Here is a 19,157-nt window from a genome sequence, read left to right on the forward strand (position 1 = left end):
CACCACTAGTACACTCGCCACTAGTACACTCGCCACTAGTACACTCACCACTAGTACACTCACCACTACGCTCACCACTAGTACACTTACCACTACACTCACCACTCGTACACTCACCACGACACTCACCACTATTGCACTCGCCACTACACTCACCACTAGTACACTCGCCACTAACTCACCACTATACTCACCACTACTACACTCACCACTAGTACACTCACCACTAGTACACTCGCCACTACACTCACCACTAGTACACTCACCACTACACTCACCACTAGTACACTCGCCACTACACTCACCACTCGTGCACTCACCACTAGTGCACTCGCCACTAGCACACTCACCACTAGTACACTCACCACTACACTCACCACTAGTACACTCACCACTAGCACACTCACCACTACACTCACCACTAGAGTATACTCGCCACTAGTACACTCACCACTAGTACAGTCACCACTACACTCGCCACTAGAGTACACTCGCCACTAGTACACTCACCACTAGTACACTCATCACTACACTCACCACTGCACTCACCACTAGTACACTCACCACTAATGCACTCACCACTACACTCGCCACTACACTCACCACTACACTCACCACTAGTGCACTCACCACTACACTCACCACTAGTACACTCACCACTAGTACACTCACCACTAGTACACTCACCACTAGTACACTCACCACTAGTACACTCACCACTAGTACACTCACCACTACACTCACCACTAGTACACTCGCCACTCGTACACTCGCCACTAGTACACTCACCACTAGTACACTCGCCACTAGTACTCATCACTACACTCACCACTAGTACCACTAGTACACTCATCACTACACTTACCACTAGTACACTCGCCACTAGTACACTCACCACTAGTACACTCATCACTAGTACATTCATCACTACACTTACCACTAGTACACTCATCACTAGTACACTCACCACTAGTACACTCATCACTACACTTACCACTAGTACACTCGCCACTAGTACACTCACCACTACACTCACCACTAGTACACTTACCACTAGTACACTCACCACTACACTCACCACTAGTACACTCACCACTAGTACACTTACCACTAGTACACTCACCACTAGTACACTCACCACTACAAACCTGACAACCCCTTATCAGTGCCCTACCTTATTACAGACCAACTCAGACCTTATTGGTCACCCCGTGCCTCTTACAAATCTCAACGTTCATCCTACAAAGTCCCATCACAAGGGAGAAACACAATCACCACTACTACACTCACCACTAGTTTTTGTACTGTTTGTTGTTGTCACGTTCTTACCCCGTGCCTCTTCTGGACATCTGTGAATAAGAGCTTTATTGCTTATCGGATTCTTCCAGTATAAATATATTGATTCTGAAATCCCACCGGCCAATCTGGGGCAATTTCAATTGCCCCAGATTCGGCTCCGACAAATGGAATCGTCTTTATTGTTGGTAAACAATATAAAAAATATAACCCCGCAAACAAATATCATGCCGTATCTTAAAATTTTAAAGTTAAGGGTCACCAAGTTCGCTGCCTACTGTGAGCTTAAAAAAATAACAATTTATTTCATCCCGCAAATCCTGAAGCTCACTCACACATCTATAGTCATTATTCCGAGTTTCTTAGCTTAATGGGCTTTACTCGGGAAATACTGTACACTTGATTCTGTGGACCCCTTATAACATCCTCTCGACCTTGGTATCTCTCGGCTGGCTGCCAGATGATTGGCAACCAGCAGCTAGGCTGGAAATCCCGCCCCTTTTCACCAGCCCATATTTGCAGGCTTTGGTCTGAAAGGCATCAACAAAAATAAAGTTCTCAATGTAATCAAACCTCGCCACATGCAGTTAAGAGAGAAACGGATCAACCAGCGAACGATGGAACTCCAGGATGAGCAATTGGATCCACCTGCAGGGAAGTCCTTGGACTTCGCAGCCATCAGCCTCGGAGTGATCGTGCTTAGAAGCAGTCAGTTGAGATCACGCATGTCTCCCTGCGGACGCAAGAAGTTGCGTTGGCCGGCTCTCCGACCGCTGGATAGCGCTTTCATTTACAACGCCGACATCCACAACTCCCAAAGATGCAAGACGAGCAGGCTGACCAGCCCATCGCTAAGACCCGTGAGACGGAATCGACTGTGGGAAAGGATGCCCGGGAAAAAACCAAGGTAGCGCAGGATGATGGGAAGAACCGCTTCCCCCACGCGCGCTGCGTTGGATTCATCGCTCGGCGCCGAGAGCCACGTACAATCGCAAGCTTTGAACCCCCCGCACGCACCACTATCGTGCGGGGAAAATAGCACCAACTCTGCATCATCGTCGTAGCGACGGTGGGACATTGCATGCCGGCGTCAATGTCCACATTATCAAAGTGCAAAAACGATCCGCAACGTGCTACATTCGAATTACGTCGCAATCGTCAACCCCTCCTGGCAGACGAATGCCCCTGGTCACCCTTGCAAACGACACTATCCTCAACTCTGGCGTTCCCATCTGGATAAACTCAACGTTAAAGGAAAATATTGGACATGCTGTCCGCAAACACATCACACAGTCCAAAGGTGACCAAAATGTATAAAATATATAGTTGGTCTTTAAAAAAAAATAGTGTAGTGTACGTGTATACAAGAATATAATCACAAATTAGTTTCCGCAACTATATTTTTGATCGCTAGGCCAACTACTGTTAACTTGCTACGACTCTTAGAATTCCAGCAGGCATACATTTAGCATCACATTTATCGTTTTAAGATGCACGTAATCCACGCATACTTTGCGAGATGTATATAAATACAGGCACTATACATGTTTCATGTTTATATTTTATTCGGCTTTGTATGGACATTACAACAGATGTAAAGCCATTTTTGCAAGAAACAAAATTAATGCATGTACTGATCACCATTACACGGTGAACATTTGATCTAAACTGTCACATTGCATGGCCATTAGACATTGAAAGCATTAAGGTTTTTTTTTAATGTCTGCACATTTAGAAGTTAAACTACAGTCAATTTTACACTGAAGTCAAATGTGGTGGTAAAAACAATTATATTGTATAGTTTGTTGTCTCAGCTTCGGGCTTCTTTGACGGGTCTCCTCCTTTCTCCTCGTACAATTCGGTGAATGGATACTGCTTCGGTAACTGCCACAATAAAAAAAAAACGCAAAGTAGCAGGCAGTCAGTGACACGTGCCCATTAAAATAACATGGGACTGTACGCTTAAGGTGGTCGACATTGCGTTACAGAGTCAACGCAGCTACGCAAACAATAAAAAGCCGCCCGCTGGTCATGCGGAGAACGAATGTACTTCTGTTTGTTACGCGGCGAACTAACTGACGGCCGAAGCACACACCACGGGGCGGAACAAGGGAAATTGGTTTCCGAGCCAGAAGAACAGCAGCATGCCTCCGATGAAACCAAAGAGCTGCCTGCACATGGTGTGCCACGGCACGAGCAAGGGCGTCGTGTCCACTCGGTTCCGCGTGTACATGTCAAACTCAAAGTGCATCTGGAACAGTGGGAAGAAAAACAAAAAATGCACGTCAAGACACGAACGAACGCATGCACGCGCGTGTGGACTGCAACAGCAACACCTTACATTCTCTGGCACGAGTTTTTTTTTTAATTGCAGGTTTCAGTTTCATTTATGTTGGTATAGCCCTGTGAGCCATTCGGCTCTTGAATCGGGTGCAACCGCAACAAACAAAAAACACGAACAAGAAAAACACCTTAAAGTGCCGATGCGCAAACAGAAAAAAACTGCAAAGTCTTCCAGAAAAAAAGCACCGTACACCACCAAAGCTGTGTGCAAAAATCCCAGTGGGATGCAAGTCAAACAACAACAACAACCACAAGACAACTTAGATTAAAGCCAGCTAATGTGGAAGCACGCAGCTTTGGGTTTGGCTTTATAAACGCGTGAGAGTAATACACGAGCACCTTACCGGCTCTCCCCAGTTACGTCTCAGATCTGCGGAATCCCAGTTGTAGTGCGGATCCTTTTCATGTTGCGACTTTTCCGGAAGCTGAGGATAATCGCCATACCTATAAGCAGGAGAAGCAAACAGTGTATTTACATTTTTTTATTGACGCAAGTTCATAAAGCGCACACCATTCCAAAGAGGAGACATGTGACCACAGCAAGACAATGCGGGTTAGTGATGAGACTGCTGAGGTGGAAAATAACATGGAATGACTTACGAACCTGTGCCACATTCCTTTACTATTTTCCATTTAAGTTCTCCTCCGTGAAAATATTTAGTCAAATTTGTAAACGTTTTAAAATTCCACAAGGGATTCAGGACACTGTATACGGTAGAGGATCAAGGGGCCCCAATGTGGGACAGTCACAACATTAGTCGTGGGCTGTAAAGAGAATATGCTGCGAGGCGTTCATAAGACAGCGGACATGGGCTAAGTGGCAGTCACCTTTAACCACGAGGCAGGGATGCAGACACACGTACAGGGTTGAGAGGCAGGTGCGGACAGGCAGATATAAACAACGAGAGGAGGCTCCTGAGATAGTGAGATATGGTGCACAAAGCAGAACGGTAAAGAGGCACAAGAATTGTAGCTGCTGCTAAAGCTTTTGCAGACTTACAGGAATGTGCAGACCTGCATGTATGTACCTTGACATTCTTCAGCACCTTAAGTAGCCAACCGTGCTAATCGGAGGTGCACGAGGGGGGAAGGACGACAAACTAAACGCCAAGAGCAGTATTAAATAAACGAGGTTTCAATCCAGATTTAGAAATCTTGGGAGTGAATAGCATGGCCCTGGCAATATTTTCCGAGAATATTCCCAAGTGGTGATCACGTAGCCTTGTGCAACACAGCGATGTTTTTGTTTTGTTAAAACCCTCCTTACTCAATCTCCAATGCTGCATGGGGCCATCCATTTAGCACGTACGCATGGAAGGGGGAGGTTAACCCAAATGCGTAATCTTGATTTGAGGCTTTCGTGACTGCAGGAATCCACGCTCTTTGGTTCTTTCGGTAAAGTCGCGTAGACAGAAAATTAACAGATCTATTAATTTTGGAGGGGGGAGTTAATTTTATATCGACGTGACTTTACCGAAAGAACCAAAGAAAAAATGCGTAGCTTGCGTATGGGGGGGGGGGTCTACTAACAATGCGTGCGTACAGGGAGGAGGTGGGGGGGGTTACGTTTTGACAGATTTTTGCGTACGTACTAATTGGATGGCCCCAATCTGCAAAAAAACGACCTCTGGCTGAATGGGGCGCCTCCGCTGACGGTGGTGCCGCTCACACGGCACGGCATCAGCAGTGGGAAAACGACCTGACTGACGCCTCCCGGTTTCCATTTGAAGCTTTCGTGACTGCAAGGATTCATCTTCTTTGGTTCTTTCGGTAAAGTCACCACGTAGAATGAGAATAAAATAACAAAATAACACAATTCTCACGACGTTTCGGCCACAACGCAAGCGGCCGTCTTCAGGTGAAAGGCACAGACCTGTCGGGACGACAGAGCTTCAAGCTCTGCGTTGTGGCCGAAACGTCGTGAGAATTTCATCGTGTTACTTTATTATTTTATTCTCATTCTACGTGGTGACTTTACCGAAAGAACCAAAGAAGATGCCTCCGGGTTTGTTTTTTTCTGCAGCTGCAGCAGCAACGTTGCGCCGACGCCGACCCTTTCCACGGGGGAGATAATAATTGTCCGTCGAGCGGTCGAGAACCGAGTGTCGGGAGTGTCTCCATTACCCCATTCCGTCATCCGGGTAGGGTTTGTAGTCGGAAGGGTGCATGTTGTATTTACGAGCTGCGGCTGCCACTTCCTCCGGAGTCTTTGGATACGGTCCTGGAAGCTGGCTCTTTGAGCTGGTGGATGCTTTGGGGTGGGGAGGAACATCCATTCACGCAAAGATAAATAGAAACACGTGAACTCCGTGTGCACGATACGGAGATGTGGTTATTACGAGCTCTCAACTCAAACTATTTTTTTTATTTGAACAGGTAAGGCCCACAGAGCGAGACTCTGTTAGATAGCTCTTTTTCAGAAGCGACCACGAATGGTGGCTGAACGAATTGGCTTATCACGTGGAAATGTATGGCAACCAAATATTCGAAATGCGTGGACCCGGAGAAGAATCCACGCTACCACAACGATAGAGAGACACGCAAACTCCAAATATACAGCAGCAGCAGCTGCACACCAGGCGAGGTAGTTAACATCTCCTAGCCACCGTGATGATGATGAGAGAGAGACAGAGAGACACGCAAACTCCAAATATACAGCAGCAGCTGCACACCAGGCGAGGTAGTTATCATCTCCTAGCCACCGTGATGATGATGATGAGAGAGATGGAGAGACACGCAAACTCCAAATATACAGCAGCAGCTGGCGTCAGGGTCGGGATCGAATCCACGACCTCCTGCACACCAGGCGAGGTAGTTAACATCTCCTAGCCACCGTGATGATGATGAGAGAAAGATAGAGAAACACGCAAACTCCAAATATACAGCAGCAGCAGCAGGCGTCAGGGTCGGGATCGAACCCATGACCTCCTGCACACCAGGCGAGGTAGTTAACATCTCACCACGGCGACGTCCTCTCACCCCCTCAATCGATACCGTCCTCAATCTCCTAACAACCTCATCACTCCCCTCAACTTTCATCCTCTTACCATCACCTTCCTCACCCCCCTCACCACCTCGCCCCCTCACCACCTCCCCCCCCTCCCCTCACCACCTCCCCCCCCTCCCCTCACCACCTCCCCCCCCTCCCCTCACCACCTCCTCCCCCCTCACCGCCTCCTCACCCCTCACCACCTCCTCCCCCCTCCCCCCTCCCCGCCTCCTCACCCGAGGCCGCCGCGACTCCAAGCCGCACGCCTCCCGCCCACGGGGCCGCGAGGGGGGCCGCGAGGCGTGCGCGAAGGAGCGCGCAGCGGGCGAGCGCCATCGCGATCAGTGCAGGAGGCTGCTGTGGGCGGTGGCCTCTGCCCCGTGACCGCGTTTGTAAAATGACGGCGCGGCTACGGCAAGCCGCGTGTGGTGATGGTGGTGGGGGGGGCGAGCGAGAATGACGTCACGTTTGATTTTCGAATCCTCAACGTCGTTCCGTAATAGAGATTGTTTGTTTGTTTTTGTTGTTCGGAGGGATCGCGTAAGTAATATTAAAGGTGTCGTTAAACCCGCCACAGGCGAATAAGGGGCCGTGCGTAAATGACGTCACGCACCTGGGGGGGCAGACATTTGTGACGAGGGGGTGTTTAATAAATGTAACGTCACATCAAAATACGCAACTTTATATAAATATAGACAACACGTTCTAATTTTGATTTAATAAATGTTTTCTCCTACAACATCAGAGTGCAGCGCCACATTAAATACGCACTACAATGACAATAGTTTAAAGCAATTTGAAGCATGTTTTATTTTGGGGGGGGGGCGGCGGAGCTCTGTGACGTCATATTTGAGGGGGGTCTGACTTTTTGTGACGCCGTCAAAAATCGCGTGACGTCATTTATGGACGGCTCCTAAGCAAGGTTCGTCACGCACACAAAACCTGCCAATTCGTTACGACGTTTCTCCAGTAATTACAACCGGCTTCGTCAGGCTACGGCCAGGTTTTTTGAAGAAGTCCTGTTGAAGTGGAGGGGGATTAATAAATACATTAATTGTCTCGTGCGTTGCCAGAGCGATGTTTAATTAGGATCGGGTGTGGGTACTTTCTCGAGTAGGTTACGCCTGGACTTTATCTTAACGAACGAAAGAAATAACCCTGAAATTATAACCGTGACGTCATTTGCACGGGACGAGTGAGTGACGACACGGCACAAGGGGGCGTGTGAGTGACGTCATGTTTCCGGGCTCTGTGTGTGTATACACGTAATGTCTCCGCGGGTGGCGATACGTCGGTGGCGACGTCATTTCTCCGCGAGTAGAGATGCGTGGATGCGTGACGTCATGTGGTCTCTGTGAGTTGAAAGGAGACGCGGCTTTCGGGCGGCACGCCGCGGGCGGAGCGGCTGACGTCATGTTTCTGCGGGGGATACAAGAGTGAGTGACGTCAATGTCTCTGCGTGGGAATACGAGAGCGAGTGACGCCACGTCCCCACAGGTTGGGAGTGGGGGGGGAATACGTGAGGACTAACGTCATGTCTCCGCGGGGGAATTTGTGAGCGAGTGACGTGTTATCTCCGCCGATGGTGGGGTGGAGGGCGGAGGTAAATACGCGTGTGGGTTGACGTCATGTCATCTGTATTAGCTTTGTAAGGAGACGCGGCGGCAGCGGCTATGGGTGGCGTTGCTCGGCGCGCCGCTGGCTCGGCGCTTCTTGGCCTCGCTCTCTACCTCGCCGTCTCCCTCTGCAGGAGCTTCAACGATCCCGGGACGTCGCGCGCCGCCTGGGCCGATCAGAAGGTTAACGAGGGGGAGACGAGGCGAGGCTGTGTGTGTCTGTCTGTCTGTGTCTCTGTGTCTGTGTGTGGGTGCGAGGGGGAGAGGCGGACCATTTTATTTCTCCTGCGTCGAAACCTTCCTGGACGAGAGACGGAGAGCGACAACATCCAGGGACAAGTCACGCAGGGGAGACAGAGACAACACGGAGAGACACACGGAGAGAAGCTGACACAGACACGGAGACACGGGGGGGAAGAGCCAAACCTGTTGCGCCATATTAATCCTTGCAGCAGATGTCAGTGAATATCAACACGTTGAATCTTTATCTCCGTGACTTTACCGAAAGACCCAGAGAATACGTTAACTACAAACACGGGGGACACATTGTGTTTGTCAGTATCAAAGTATATTAAAATATAAGATGAATGGTTTGAGCCCCTTTGTGTTGAGGTGTTTTTGTTTGCATGTTCACCACAGTCTACCGCGTGTGGTTAATGCAGTCACTTGATTCATTGCAAAAAAAGTGTCTTATATTTGGGGTTTGAACATCTTAAACACAACTACTGTTTCATTGCCAGACAGGGTAAAATACCTATTATTATTTGTTCAAACGCATTAATATTAATGGCTAGAATATTTACACTGGAGGAATCCGATGAGCTATAAAGCTCTTCACATTTCCAGTCGTATACACAGATGCCCAGTGCTGTAGTTTCACAGACGCCCAGTAGTTGAACAGATGTCCAGTGGTTTCACAGATGTCCTCATCATCATCTTTGTCGTTGTCATTATTCCCTGTGGTGGTTTGTTCGCAGTGGTCTCACCGGGCTAGCAGTCTTAACAGCAAGCAGCTGAGACGCATCGCGTCCCTGACCAACGTGGAGCGCATGTGGCACCACGAGCTGCAACCCATGCTGAGGGAGCGGGTCCCAGGATCTCCTGGGAGCAAGGCTGTCCAAGAGGTGAACGAGAGAGGCCCGTGCCTAGGGTACGCGTCGGAATCCGGGCGACCGTCCCGGGCCCCGTGATTTGGGGGTGGGCGGGGGGCGGCCGTGCTTCCACGAGGTGACGGCGTCAGTTTGAAGGCGGTCCCATTGGGTGGGCAGGCCCACACGGTGCGATTTACCCCCCTGCTATGGACGTGCCCCCGGATAGAAGTTGTTGCACACCCCTTATACCACTTTGGCCAGAGCAAGTGTTCAATTAACACGTGGATATTACCACGAAGCCGATACATTGATAAAAAAATTTTGGGGGGGGGGGAAGCTTATCTTATCTTCTATTGATGTAGCGCCTTTATCCAAGGCGCATTACAAGGATTATGAGTGGTACAATGAGGGTAGCAAAGGGTGATGCTGTGAATAGGGATGAGGGATGGGGAGGGAGGGAGGTTTTAGTAGTGGGTACGGGAATTACGGTGGGTACCTAGGCAATGGAGGCAGTGCCGAATTAAGCTAGTGCGGGGCCTGTAGCATATGTTATAACTTGTACAGTAAAGTAATTGGATTTTTTCATTTGCTATACAGCCAGATGATACGACAAATCGCTAACCTTATACACCCAGTCGTTCGTAAAAGTTGAAGGCGGTATAGTACTATAGTAATAGAGCAAGTGCAGAATCACTGAACCGGAATTGATAGCTTGAAAGCATTTAGCGCGGGGCCCTTGGAAGTGCGAGGCCCATAGCTACTACACGTGTAGCTACTTGTGCCGCTAGGACAATCCGGTACTGCATGGAGGGAAGGATGGGCCAGTGAGAAGAGGAGCGGAAACTCGACAGGGGGAGGGTGCTTCTCGCTGAATGTGGAAGTTTTTATCCCAAAATGTCTGTGTTGTCGTGTTTGGGTCTTTTGAGATCGCAAAGCACCTGACCGTGAAGAACATCTTACACATGTAAATAATAATTATTATTATTATTATCTCTGGCTACAATTCTTTCCGCCCTGAAGCTCATGGAGCAACAGCCTCCAAACCACATCCGCTGTACAAATCTTGGCAGCTGCAGTTGCGGTTATACTTTGGTGCTGGTGGTAATGATGATGCACAACTGGACAATTACTATCTCCTATCTCCGCTGACCGTGCGATTTGTCTCGCTTTACCCCCTTGAGACGCCACGCATGCCCCCCTCATCGGGAGGTACCCCCCCCCCCCTCGATGGGGGGGTTATGCGTTCTACAGGTTAGGAACAAGTGATAACGATGACAGGGGTTGTCACGTGTAGTGTTTGGGTTGCTTTACGTCCTCGCTGTTCTCTGCATTTGTTTTGCACGTAGATATACCCCGGTCACTTGCAAGTGAGATTCAAGCCTGATGTCTTGGAGTTTAAATTTTGATTTAAAGCTTTCGTGACTGCAGTAATTCATATTCTTAGCTCTTTCGGTAAAGTCACGTTGAAGGGAAAACAATAAAATATATATAAAACAAAAATTCTCACGACGTTTCGACCATAACACAAACGGTCGTCATCAGGTGTGCCGGTCTGCATTAATTTATTGATTTTTAAGCGGTGTCTTCATTTATTTATAAAAAACGTCAGCGCCACGCGCAGCGATTTGGCAGTTTATTTAGAAGGACTAGTCCATCTATGTTCTGAAAAGAGGAGGGGGGAGACGAAAAATTAATGTATGCTGTCTGAAAGCCACTGTAAGCGTGAACAATCAATTAAGACCTGAAATGGTTTTTCAAATCTTTCCAATGATTGCTAAGCCAGAATCCATCTTCTCGGTTGAAATTGTCTCTGTGCTTGTATATGTGGATAGCCTCATGAACGAATCTCTCATGGTAGCCAGATGGCTTACAAAGAACCTCTGTCTTGGAAAAGTCAATGTCATGTGAGCCGACTGAATTATAACAATGATCTGCCACGGCCGAGGTGTTGGTCCTACCGTGTTTAAGGTCTGCTTTGTGTTCACGAATGCGGTCCGAGACATGGCGTTTGGTTTCTCCAATGTAACTACTACCACAGAGGCAACTTAGTTTGTAGACACCAGGGTACTGTATGTCCGGAATCACATCTTTTACAGATGGAACCAGATCACGGATTTTATGTAATGTGTTGAAACGGACCTGGATCTTGTGTTTATTCAAGATTTTGGAGATCTTTTTTGTGATCCCCGCAATGTAGGGTAAAGTGATGGTTTTGAAAGGCTCCTCAAGAGGGTCCTTCTTCATGGTTTGAGTGATTGCTTTGCGGATTGTATCGTCGGAGTAACCATTAGCCTTAAGAGCTTGGTGTACGTGCTTGAGTTCACTGCCTATGTGTTCCTGGTCGGATATGCATTGGGCTCTATGATACAGAGTATTGATGAGAGAATTCTTCTGTGATGGATGGTGGTGGGAATCCGGTTTCAGATAAGCATCCGTATGGGTAGCTTTCCTGTAGACAGAGTGGCTCATTGAACCATCAGGTCTCTTTTTAATTAGGACATCCAAAAAAGGTAGCTTGCCATCTGTTTCGACATCCATGGTAAATCTGATGGCTGGGTGTATGGAATTGATGTGGTCGAAGAATTGGTCTAGAGCAGGCCGGCCATGTGGCCAGATGACAAAAGTGTCATCCACGTACCTCTTCCATAAGGTTGGGCGCAGAGTGGCAGTCTGGATGGTGTCAGTCTCACATTTTTCCATGAAAATGTTAGCTATAACCGGAGATAGGGGGGAGCCCATTGGGGTGCCCTCAGTTTGTTTGTAGAAAGTTCCATTCCAAGTGAAGTATGTATTGGTTAAAGTGTCTCACCAGGGGGGGTACCTCAGTGTTTAGTCCTTGATGAACCAAGTCTTCAATGATTGCGATGGTGTCGGGTACAGGAACCTTGGTGAATAAGGAAACTACATCAAAACTGACAAGCAGGTCTTCTGGGGACAGGGAAATACCCTTGATTGTCGATACCAGGTGAGTAGAATTTTGTACCGCAGAGGTGGTTTTTCCAGTGAGAAATTTGAGACTGACGCCATCCAGACTGCCACTCTGCGCCCAACCTTATGGAAGAGGTACGTGGATGACACTTTTGTCATCTGGCCACATGGCCGGCCTGCTCTAGACCAATTCTTCGACCACATCAATTCCATACACCCAGCCATCAGATTTACCATGGATGTCGAAACAGATGGCAAGCTACCTTTTTTGGATGTCCTAATTAAAAAGAGACCTGATGGTTCAATGAGCCACTCTGTCTACAGGAAAGCTACCCATACGGATGCTTATCTGAAACCAGATTCCCACCACCATCCATCACAGAAGAATTCTCTCATCAATACTCTGTATCATAGAGCCCAATGCATATCCGACCAAGAACACATAGGCAGTGAACTCAAGCACGTACACCAAGCTCTTAAGGCTAATGGTTACTCCGACTATACAATCCGCAAAGCAATCACTCAAACCATGAAGAAGGACCCTCTTGAGGAGCCTTTCAAAACCATCACTTTACCCTACATTGCGGGGATCACAAAAAAGATCTCCAAAATCTTGAATAAACACAAGATCCAGGTCCGTTTCAACACATTACATAAAATCCGTGATCTGGTTCCATCTGTAAAAGATGTGATTCCGGACATACAGTACCCTGGTGTCTACAAACTAAGTTGCCTCTGTGGTAGTAGTTACATTGGAGAAACCAAACGCCATGTCTCGGACCGCATTCGTGAACACAAAGCAGACCTTAAACACGGTAGGACCAACACCTCGGCCGTGGCAGATCATTGTTATAATTCAGTCGGCTCACATGACATTGACTTTTCCAAGACAGAGGTTCTTTGTAAGCCATCTGGCTACCATGAGAGATTCGTTCATGAGGCTATCCACATATACAAGCACAGAGACAATTTCAACCGAGAAGATGGATTCTGGCTTAGCAATCATTGGAAAGATTTGATAAACCATTTCAGGTCTTAATTGATTGTTCACGCTTACAGTGGCTTTCAGACAGCATACATTAATTTTTCGTCTCCCCCCTCCTCTTTTCAGAACATAGATGGACTAGTCCTTCTAAATAAACTGCCAAATCTCTGCGCGTGGCGCTGACGTTTTTTATAAATAAATAAAGACACCGTTTAAAAAAAAATAATGCAAACCGACACACCTGATGACGACCGTTTGAGTTATGGTCGAAACGTGAGAATTTTTATTGTTTTATATATATTTTATTATTTTATTGTTTTCCCTTCAACGTGACTTTACCGAAAGAGCTAAGAATATGTCTTGGAGTTTCTTCCCCGGTTCAAACTAAATAAACACCAGTGCCATTGACTTGATAGACAAGTACTGTCGTCGGAAGAAAAAAAAATAAACCGTTGTGCTAAGAGGTGAATGTTGTTGTTCTTCATTGTCACGATTGCGTCTCAGCACATCACGGGGCGGTTGAAGTTGCTGGACGCCGGCTGGAACATTGAGACGGACTCCTTCAGGGAAAGAACGCCGCAGGGAACGAAACAGTTCAGCAACATCATCGCCACTCTCGATCCAAAGGCCAAGCGACGGCTGGTCTTCGCTTGCCATTACGACTCGAAATATTTCCCGACAAGCGATGACGGGAGAGTTTTCATCGGCGCCACGGATTCCGCGGTGCCCTGCGCAATGCTCCTGGACATGGCCTACAGCCTCGACAGCTACCTTAATAAAACGAAAGAAAGCGTAAGTACTTGCGCCGCGGGCTAATCTGCGCGTATTTGTCCGCCCTTGCGAGTTGTTCTGCAAGTGTTCTTTACTCATTTTCAGATGGAGGGCGGCGGGGGGGGGGGTAGGGGGTCACTTTCACCGATAAGACATCGTCGGTGTGCGAGAGCTGCCACGCATTTGAAACCATTATGGGTTTGACAGCAGCAGCGTTTTCATATCTCTGTATTGTCAGTGGGGGCCGCACTAAAGGCCACCAGGGGCCTTGCAATGACGAACACTGTGCGAGAGAGGGTCTCTGAACCTCCTCCTGTTATGGCATCTCTGCCCGTTAGATATTCCCGCACCTCCCATTAGCACGGTTGTGCAACGTACGGTGCGAAAGAAGTTCAGCATGCATAAATCACTTCAGAGCAATGTCTATGCCGTATGAAGGCATGAGAGGGTGAGGTTTGGGAGCATTGCAGGGCAATGAAAAATTGGCCAAGTGGAAGTATCAAAAAAATAAAATAAACAGAGTCGCTGAGCGGTGATCTCAAAATGGCAAACTTCCTGCAACAGACGGCATAAACCAAAGTTCCTAAAGGTGACGAGTGTAACAGGTTTCTTGAGTTATCCGAACTTGGGCGGGGGGGGGGGGTTATAAAAGAGCGACGATGGCAGGGAATTCGAGAGTGGAGGGAGAAATGCGACGAGCTCGTTTGGGATATCTCAGGGGGTCGGCAACCCTGTGGCTCCAGAGCCGCGTGTGGTGGCTCTTGCGGGCAGCCATTATAAAAAAAAAGTAAAATTAATTCCCCCCCCCCCCCCCCCCACCAGCCACCAAAAAAATATCATAAAACTCCGTTAATAAGTGTTCGACTTGAGTCGACCTCTCTCCCCGTCGTCGCGATGGCGAATATCCGACCGAACGCTACGTTGAGATTCGGCAACAGCGGCGTGCGCCTGCTCACCGTCGCCAATCGCCTGCACCGTGTTTATTTTTCAGGAGGGGCCGACTCGCGCGGATGTCACGCTGCAGTTGATCTTCTTCGACGGAGAGGAGGCCTTCCACGAGTGGACGCAAACCGACTCGCTCTACGGATCCCGGCATCTGGCGAAAAAAATGACGCGGGTTGGCCATCCGGCCGGAGACCCAGACACCACGCAGATTCACGCCATCGTACGTACACCCTCAAAGGAATGGCGCTGCCTCCCGTGGTCGCCCCACCGCCCCCCCCTCCAGTGATCCGTGGAGCAAACAAATCACTCGAGACGCCGGTGTACGGCAGCAAGGGCGGTTTGTGCGAACGCTCTCGCAAGAGGTCGCACGTTTGGCGCAAAGATCCTTCGCAGACTTATGCGTGATGAATGAATGTCTACGTACGCCATGCCCTCCTTGTCACTAGTGGAGAGCGGGGGGGGGGGGAATCGGTTCCCTTGACGGAATGCTGTCTGTGGAAATTATCGGGATGGTCATTCGTATTTTTGTTGTACCCGTGTGCATCGCTGTGAATTGTCAAGTCTTTCAAGTTGAATTTTTTGCTTGACCCAGGCGAGAACGCAATAGCCCAGGATATCGTCTCGTCTGCGATGGTGACCTGGTTGCACCGAAATGGCTGAAGTGAAACGATTACAATGAAGTCCACCAATTAAGAAAAGATAAATCGGAGCAGATTCAGCTGTTTCGTATGAGATCTCAAAAATATTTCATGAACAAACGAATGATAAATAAACTATCCTCGTCTCACCTGGTTAAACTAATCAACTTGACTTGGGTAATCCTCCTTTTACTGACGGATGGAAATCGGAATTAATTAGTTCGGGATCCATTCCTTTCTAAATTGAAATGCACAAGTCGCTGTTAATTGTGTTTATCTTTGAAATGACTATGCTGAATTATCTTCTTGTTTAGGACATGTTTGTGCTGCTGGACCTCATTGGTGCCGTGAATCCCGTTTTCGTGAGCCACTTTGAAAATACGGAATATTGGTTCAAGAGGCTGATGTCCATCGGTAAAGTGCATTTGATTTAATCGGTTTTCAGAATATCGGCAGCGGTGTGCCTCTACGCAACAACAAACTTAATTGCTGTTTTATCTCATTTTTTTCTTCAGAGCGACGCTTGCACAGTCTCGGACATCTTGAGGACCATCCGTATGAGCTTCAGTATTTTCACAACCACCACAAGTCTTGGCCTGTCCAAGATGACCACCTGCCGTTTCTGCAGCATGGTAAACTGCCTCTCGCTGTTTATACTCACCCACTAACTGGCTGGCAAGCTGCTTCACTCACTCTGTCTGTTGTCGTTGTTGTACCCTCAAATCTTGTAACTCAATTTTAACCCACTTCCCAATGTGGTATCGACTGCATACTTGGTATACTTATGTCATACTGATGACAATACTATATTCTATCATAAAAAATATAATTTTAAACATTATTTTTGTATATCTAATTTTTCGGCTTGGGTCTAATTGTCCACGCTCAACTGACGTTGGCTGTAAATCACCACGGTCCCCTTACGTTATGGCGAGCTTCGGGGCCACTTCCTGGAGTCGTGGAGTTCTGCCATTACTCGTACGGTACATTTCATTAAAGCGTGTTTTTTAAAAAGTTTTTAAAAATATTTTTTACATCACATCCCTAGGCTATACCCTAATTCCTCAAGGGGTTATTGGATTGTAAGGTTACTTACTCCACGTGTGACGGCCTTGTGAGACGTACCCAGGTGTGAATGCAGTTGAACATAGAAATGTAAATTTTATACTTATAGAGCGCCTCCGTTCAAGGCGCTCGACGTAATTTAAAAGCGGGTAGAAAAAGAGTGAGTTAGATGGCGGGGGCGTGCAAGGGCCGAGAAACGGGTGACCGCTGTAGAGGGCATATGGGGTCATGGAAGGGCTTATTGAAGAGGAACAAAATGTGCGGACAGAAACACACCCGTGCTCATTCAGTGGACGGGCACGGGCCCATAAAATGTCAGCTGTTAGTAAGCTTCAACGAGCGAACAGTCCGCGCAGAAGGCGTGTTTTGCGCCGTGTCGCTTGGAGTGCGATCTGACGCCCACGCACAACGGCTTCCTCCACGTGGCAGTGCTGCTATGGTACGGTGTAACGTCCACGATAGCTGCGTCGTTCATTTTGCTAAATATCGATCATCCTAATTTTTTCAGGTTTTTTTTTTTTACTTCCCGTCACCTTGCAACGTTGCTCGTCATGTGCGCACCTCCCTTCCCGATGACGACACTGTGTGATGTCATGTTCCGATCATACATGTCCTGCACGTGGCTGACCTTCCACCCCCACCCATCATGTCGGGTCATCGCGCGGTGTGTAACGTGTGACGTTATCTCACTGAGTGGCTTGTGAACGTAACATCATTGCTAACTGAATACGTGCAAGGGCCCAGCATGAACATCCACACGCACTCACTCAAGGGGCTCACCACCAGACCTTCGTTGGGCTCCAATGGGGAGACGTTTATATCCCTCGTGTAACAGGGTGAGATCATTCGGCCTCTTTTGGGCAACATTCAGTGAAGTTACGTAGGGTGCGAAAGAAGTTCAACGTACTTGCGTACGACATCGGAGGAACGTGTTTTAAACCACACTGCGGGCTGAGACCCGTGTCTACGGACAAAGCGAGTCCCACCAGAGCCCCGAAGCCCTGTCCACACCTAATTGATCATCTCTTCACATTAATTGGCGTTGGTGGAAATGATATTAGGTTTTTTTTTGGCCAGCCATCGAACCAAGACGGTCACCGCATCGCGCGGCGCTTTCAAATGCGCTTCGGCGGCCGTCTGGAACGCTCTTCCGATATTAGGAAGCCACTGGAGCTACGCATTTAAAAATCATCTAGGTTTGAAAACTAATTTCTTTAGAACTGCTTGTGTTTGTTTTCTTTCTCGTGCACCTCCGATTAGCACGTTTGGTTACGTACGGTGCGAAAGAAGTTCAACATACATACAACCTTTCCCAAACCTTCCACACCCTCTCCTCCAACACCCCCTACCAACAGACCCAAGCGATGTCAACCCCCACCCCCCCCCCCGGGCTCCTACACAAGGACAGACACGTGTTGGAAATGATTTACAGAGTCCATGTCATATGCGTGGTTTTAGCTTTTTTTAAAGAACTGACAACACCACCACGTGTTTCCTGCTGTGATTGCAGGTGTTCCTGTGCTGCATCTCATATCCACTCCCTTCCCGCACGTTTGGCACACGCTGGACGACAACGAGGAAAACCTTCACCGTCCCACAATCGACAACCTCAACAAAATCCTGCACGTGTTTGTAACCGAGTACCTGAAGTTCTTGTAATTTACTTTTCATAACGTCGACCAACAGCGCGGTTGTGTTTGTGTATAATCATCCATTGTGGACATTCCAAAAAGTAAATGTGTGGTCCATTTTAATTGCAAATCGATATGTTTTATGACTTTAAATGTCATGCATGGCAGCGTATATATCTAAGCGTGTTGTTGTGCGCACTTAATAATTCCAATGTAATCTTCACGCTTTGCCGTGATCGTACTGTGCACTTAATTGGCCGTTGCACATTCTTGCTGGAAATGTTTTATTTTGCCAACGATGGGTACTGTCAGTAAAGTTTTTTTCTTACGGCGTCGCGCATCCCCCGACTTGCGTTTCTCATTCCTGGTGAATTGTTATTCTCTTCACGCAGACCGCCAATTTGTATTCAAAACAGCATTCAAGAGCGACTGGAAACGCGGCTTTTCACAAATGTAGCCGAGCGGTGGTGGCCACGCACGCGCGTCGCCTGCAATCCGGCACTCCGGAGGTGAAGGGGTCGGTGGGTCGCGCGAATGTTTTGCGCAACTCCCCTTCCCCTGGGCACCGAGGAGGAGCCACAAGGACAATGTGGTAGACTAACACAGCCGTCGGCCCACGCGGTTTAGCCCGTATTCTTGTACGAGGGAAATTGAGTTTTCGGGTCCATGCAGCGTACAGCCGTTTCAAAACGGGCAGCAAATGCAGGTTGATGGTTTTCAGCCTTGTCGACCGGTAACGACACAGCAAGCCACATAACATCACATTTGGTTTCGGGCGAAATTCAATTTGTACCCTAGCGTTATATCGACGCCGATGTCAGTGGTGGGTGGGCCCACGGGGGCGCTCCCACGTGACCTC

General features: G+C 48.2%; 2 protein-coding genes across 3 annotated transcripts; one reads left to right on the plus strand and one right to left on the minus strand.

The window, feature by feature from the left end:
• Window positions 1-2,843: 2,843 nt before the first annotated feature.
• On the minus strand, window positions 2,844-7,022 carry NDUFB8 (NADH:ubiquinone oxidoreductase subunit B8). Its single transcript, XM_032971490.2, has 5 exons — window positions 6,865-7,022; window positions 5,764-5,890; window positions 3,984-4,083; window positions 3,392-3,547; window positions 2,844-3,180 (listed from the first exon to the last, which is right to left on the minus strand). The coding sequence occupies exons 1-5, from the start codon at window positions 6,962-6,964 to the stop codon at window positions 3,085-3,087; spliced, it is 579 nt and encodes a 192-aa protein (XP_032827381.1). The 5' UTR covers window positions 6,965-7,022; the 3' UTR covers window positions 2,844-3,084.
• Window positions 7,023-8,198: 1,176 nt separating this feature from the next.
• On the plus strand, window positions 8,199-18,638 carry QPCT (glutaminyl-peptide cyclotransferase). Of its 2 annotated transcripts, none has more exons than XM_032971469.2 (7): window positions 8,199-8,427; window positions 9,222-9,368; window positions 13,753-14,040; window positions 15,011-15,184; window positions 15,917-16,016; window positions 16,118-16,234; window positions 18,178-18,638. In XM_032971469.2, the coding sequence occupies exons 1-7, from the start codon at window positions 8,302-8,304 to the stop codon at window positions 18,324-18,326; spliced, it is 1,101 nt and encodes a 366-aa protein (XP_032827360.1). In that variant the 5' UTR covers window positions 8,199-8,301; the 3' UTR covers window positions 18,327-18,638. The 2 variants fall into 2 exon arrangements, with proteins under 2 accessions (XP_032827360.1, XP_032827361.1); XM_032971470.2 differs by having other exon boundaries at window positions 8,310-8,447.
• Window positions 18,639-19,157: the final 519 nt, after the last annotated feature.

Source organism: Petromyzon marinus, chromosome 46 (genome assembly GCF_048934315.1).
Source record: "Petromyzon marinus isolate PM22_M1 ecotype Great Lakes invasive population chromosome 46, UKy_Petmar_22M1.pri1.0, whole genome shotgun sequence".
NCBI lineage: Eukaryota > Metazoa > Chordata > Hyperoartia > Petromyzontiformes > Petromyzontidae > Petromyzon > Petromyzon marinus.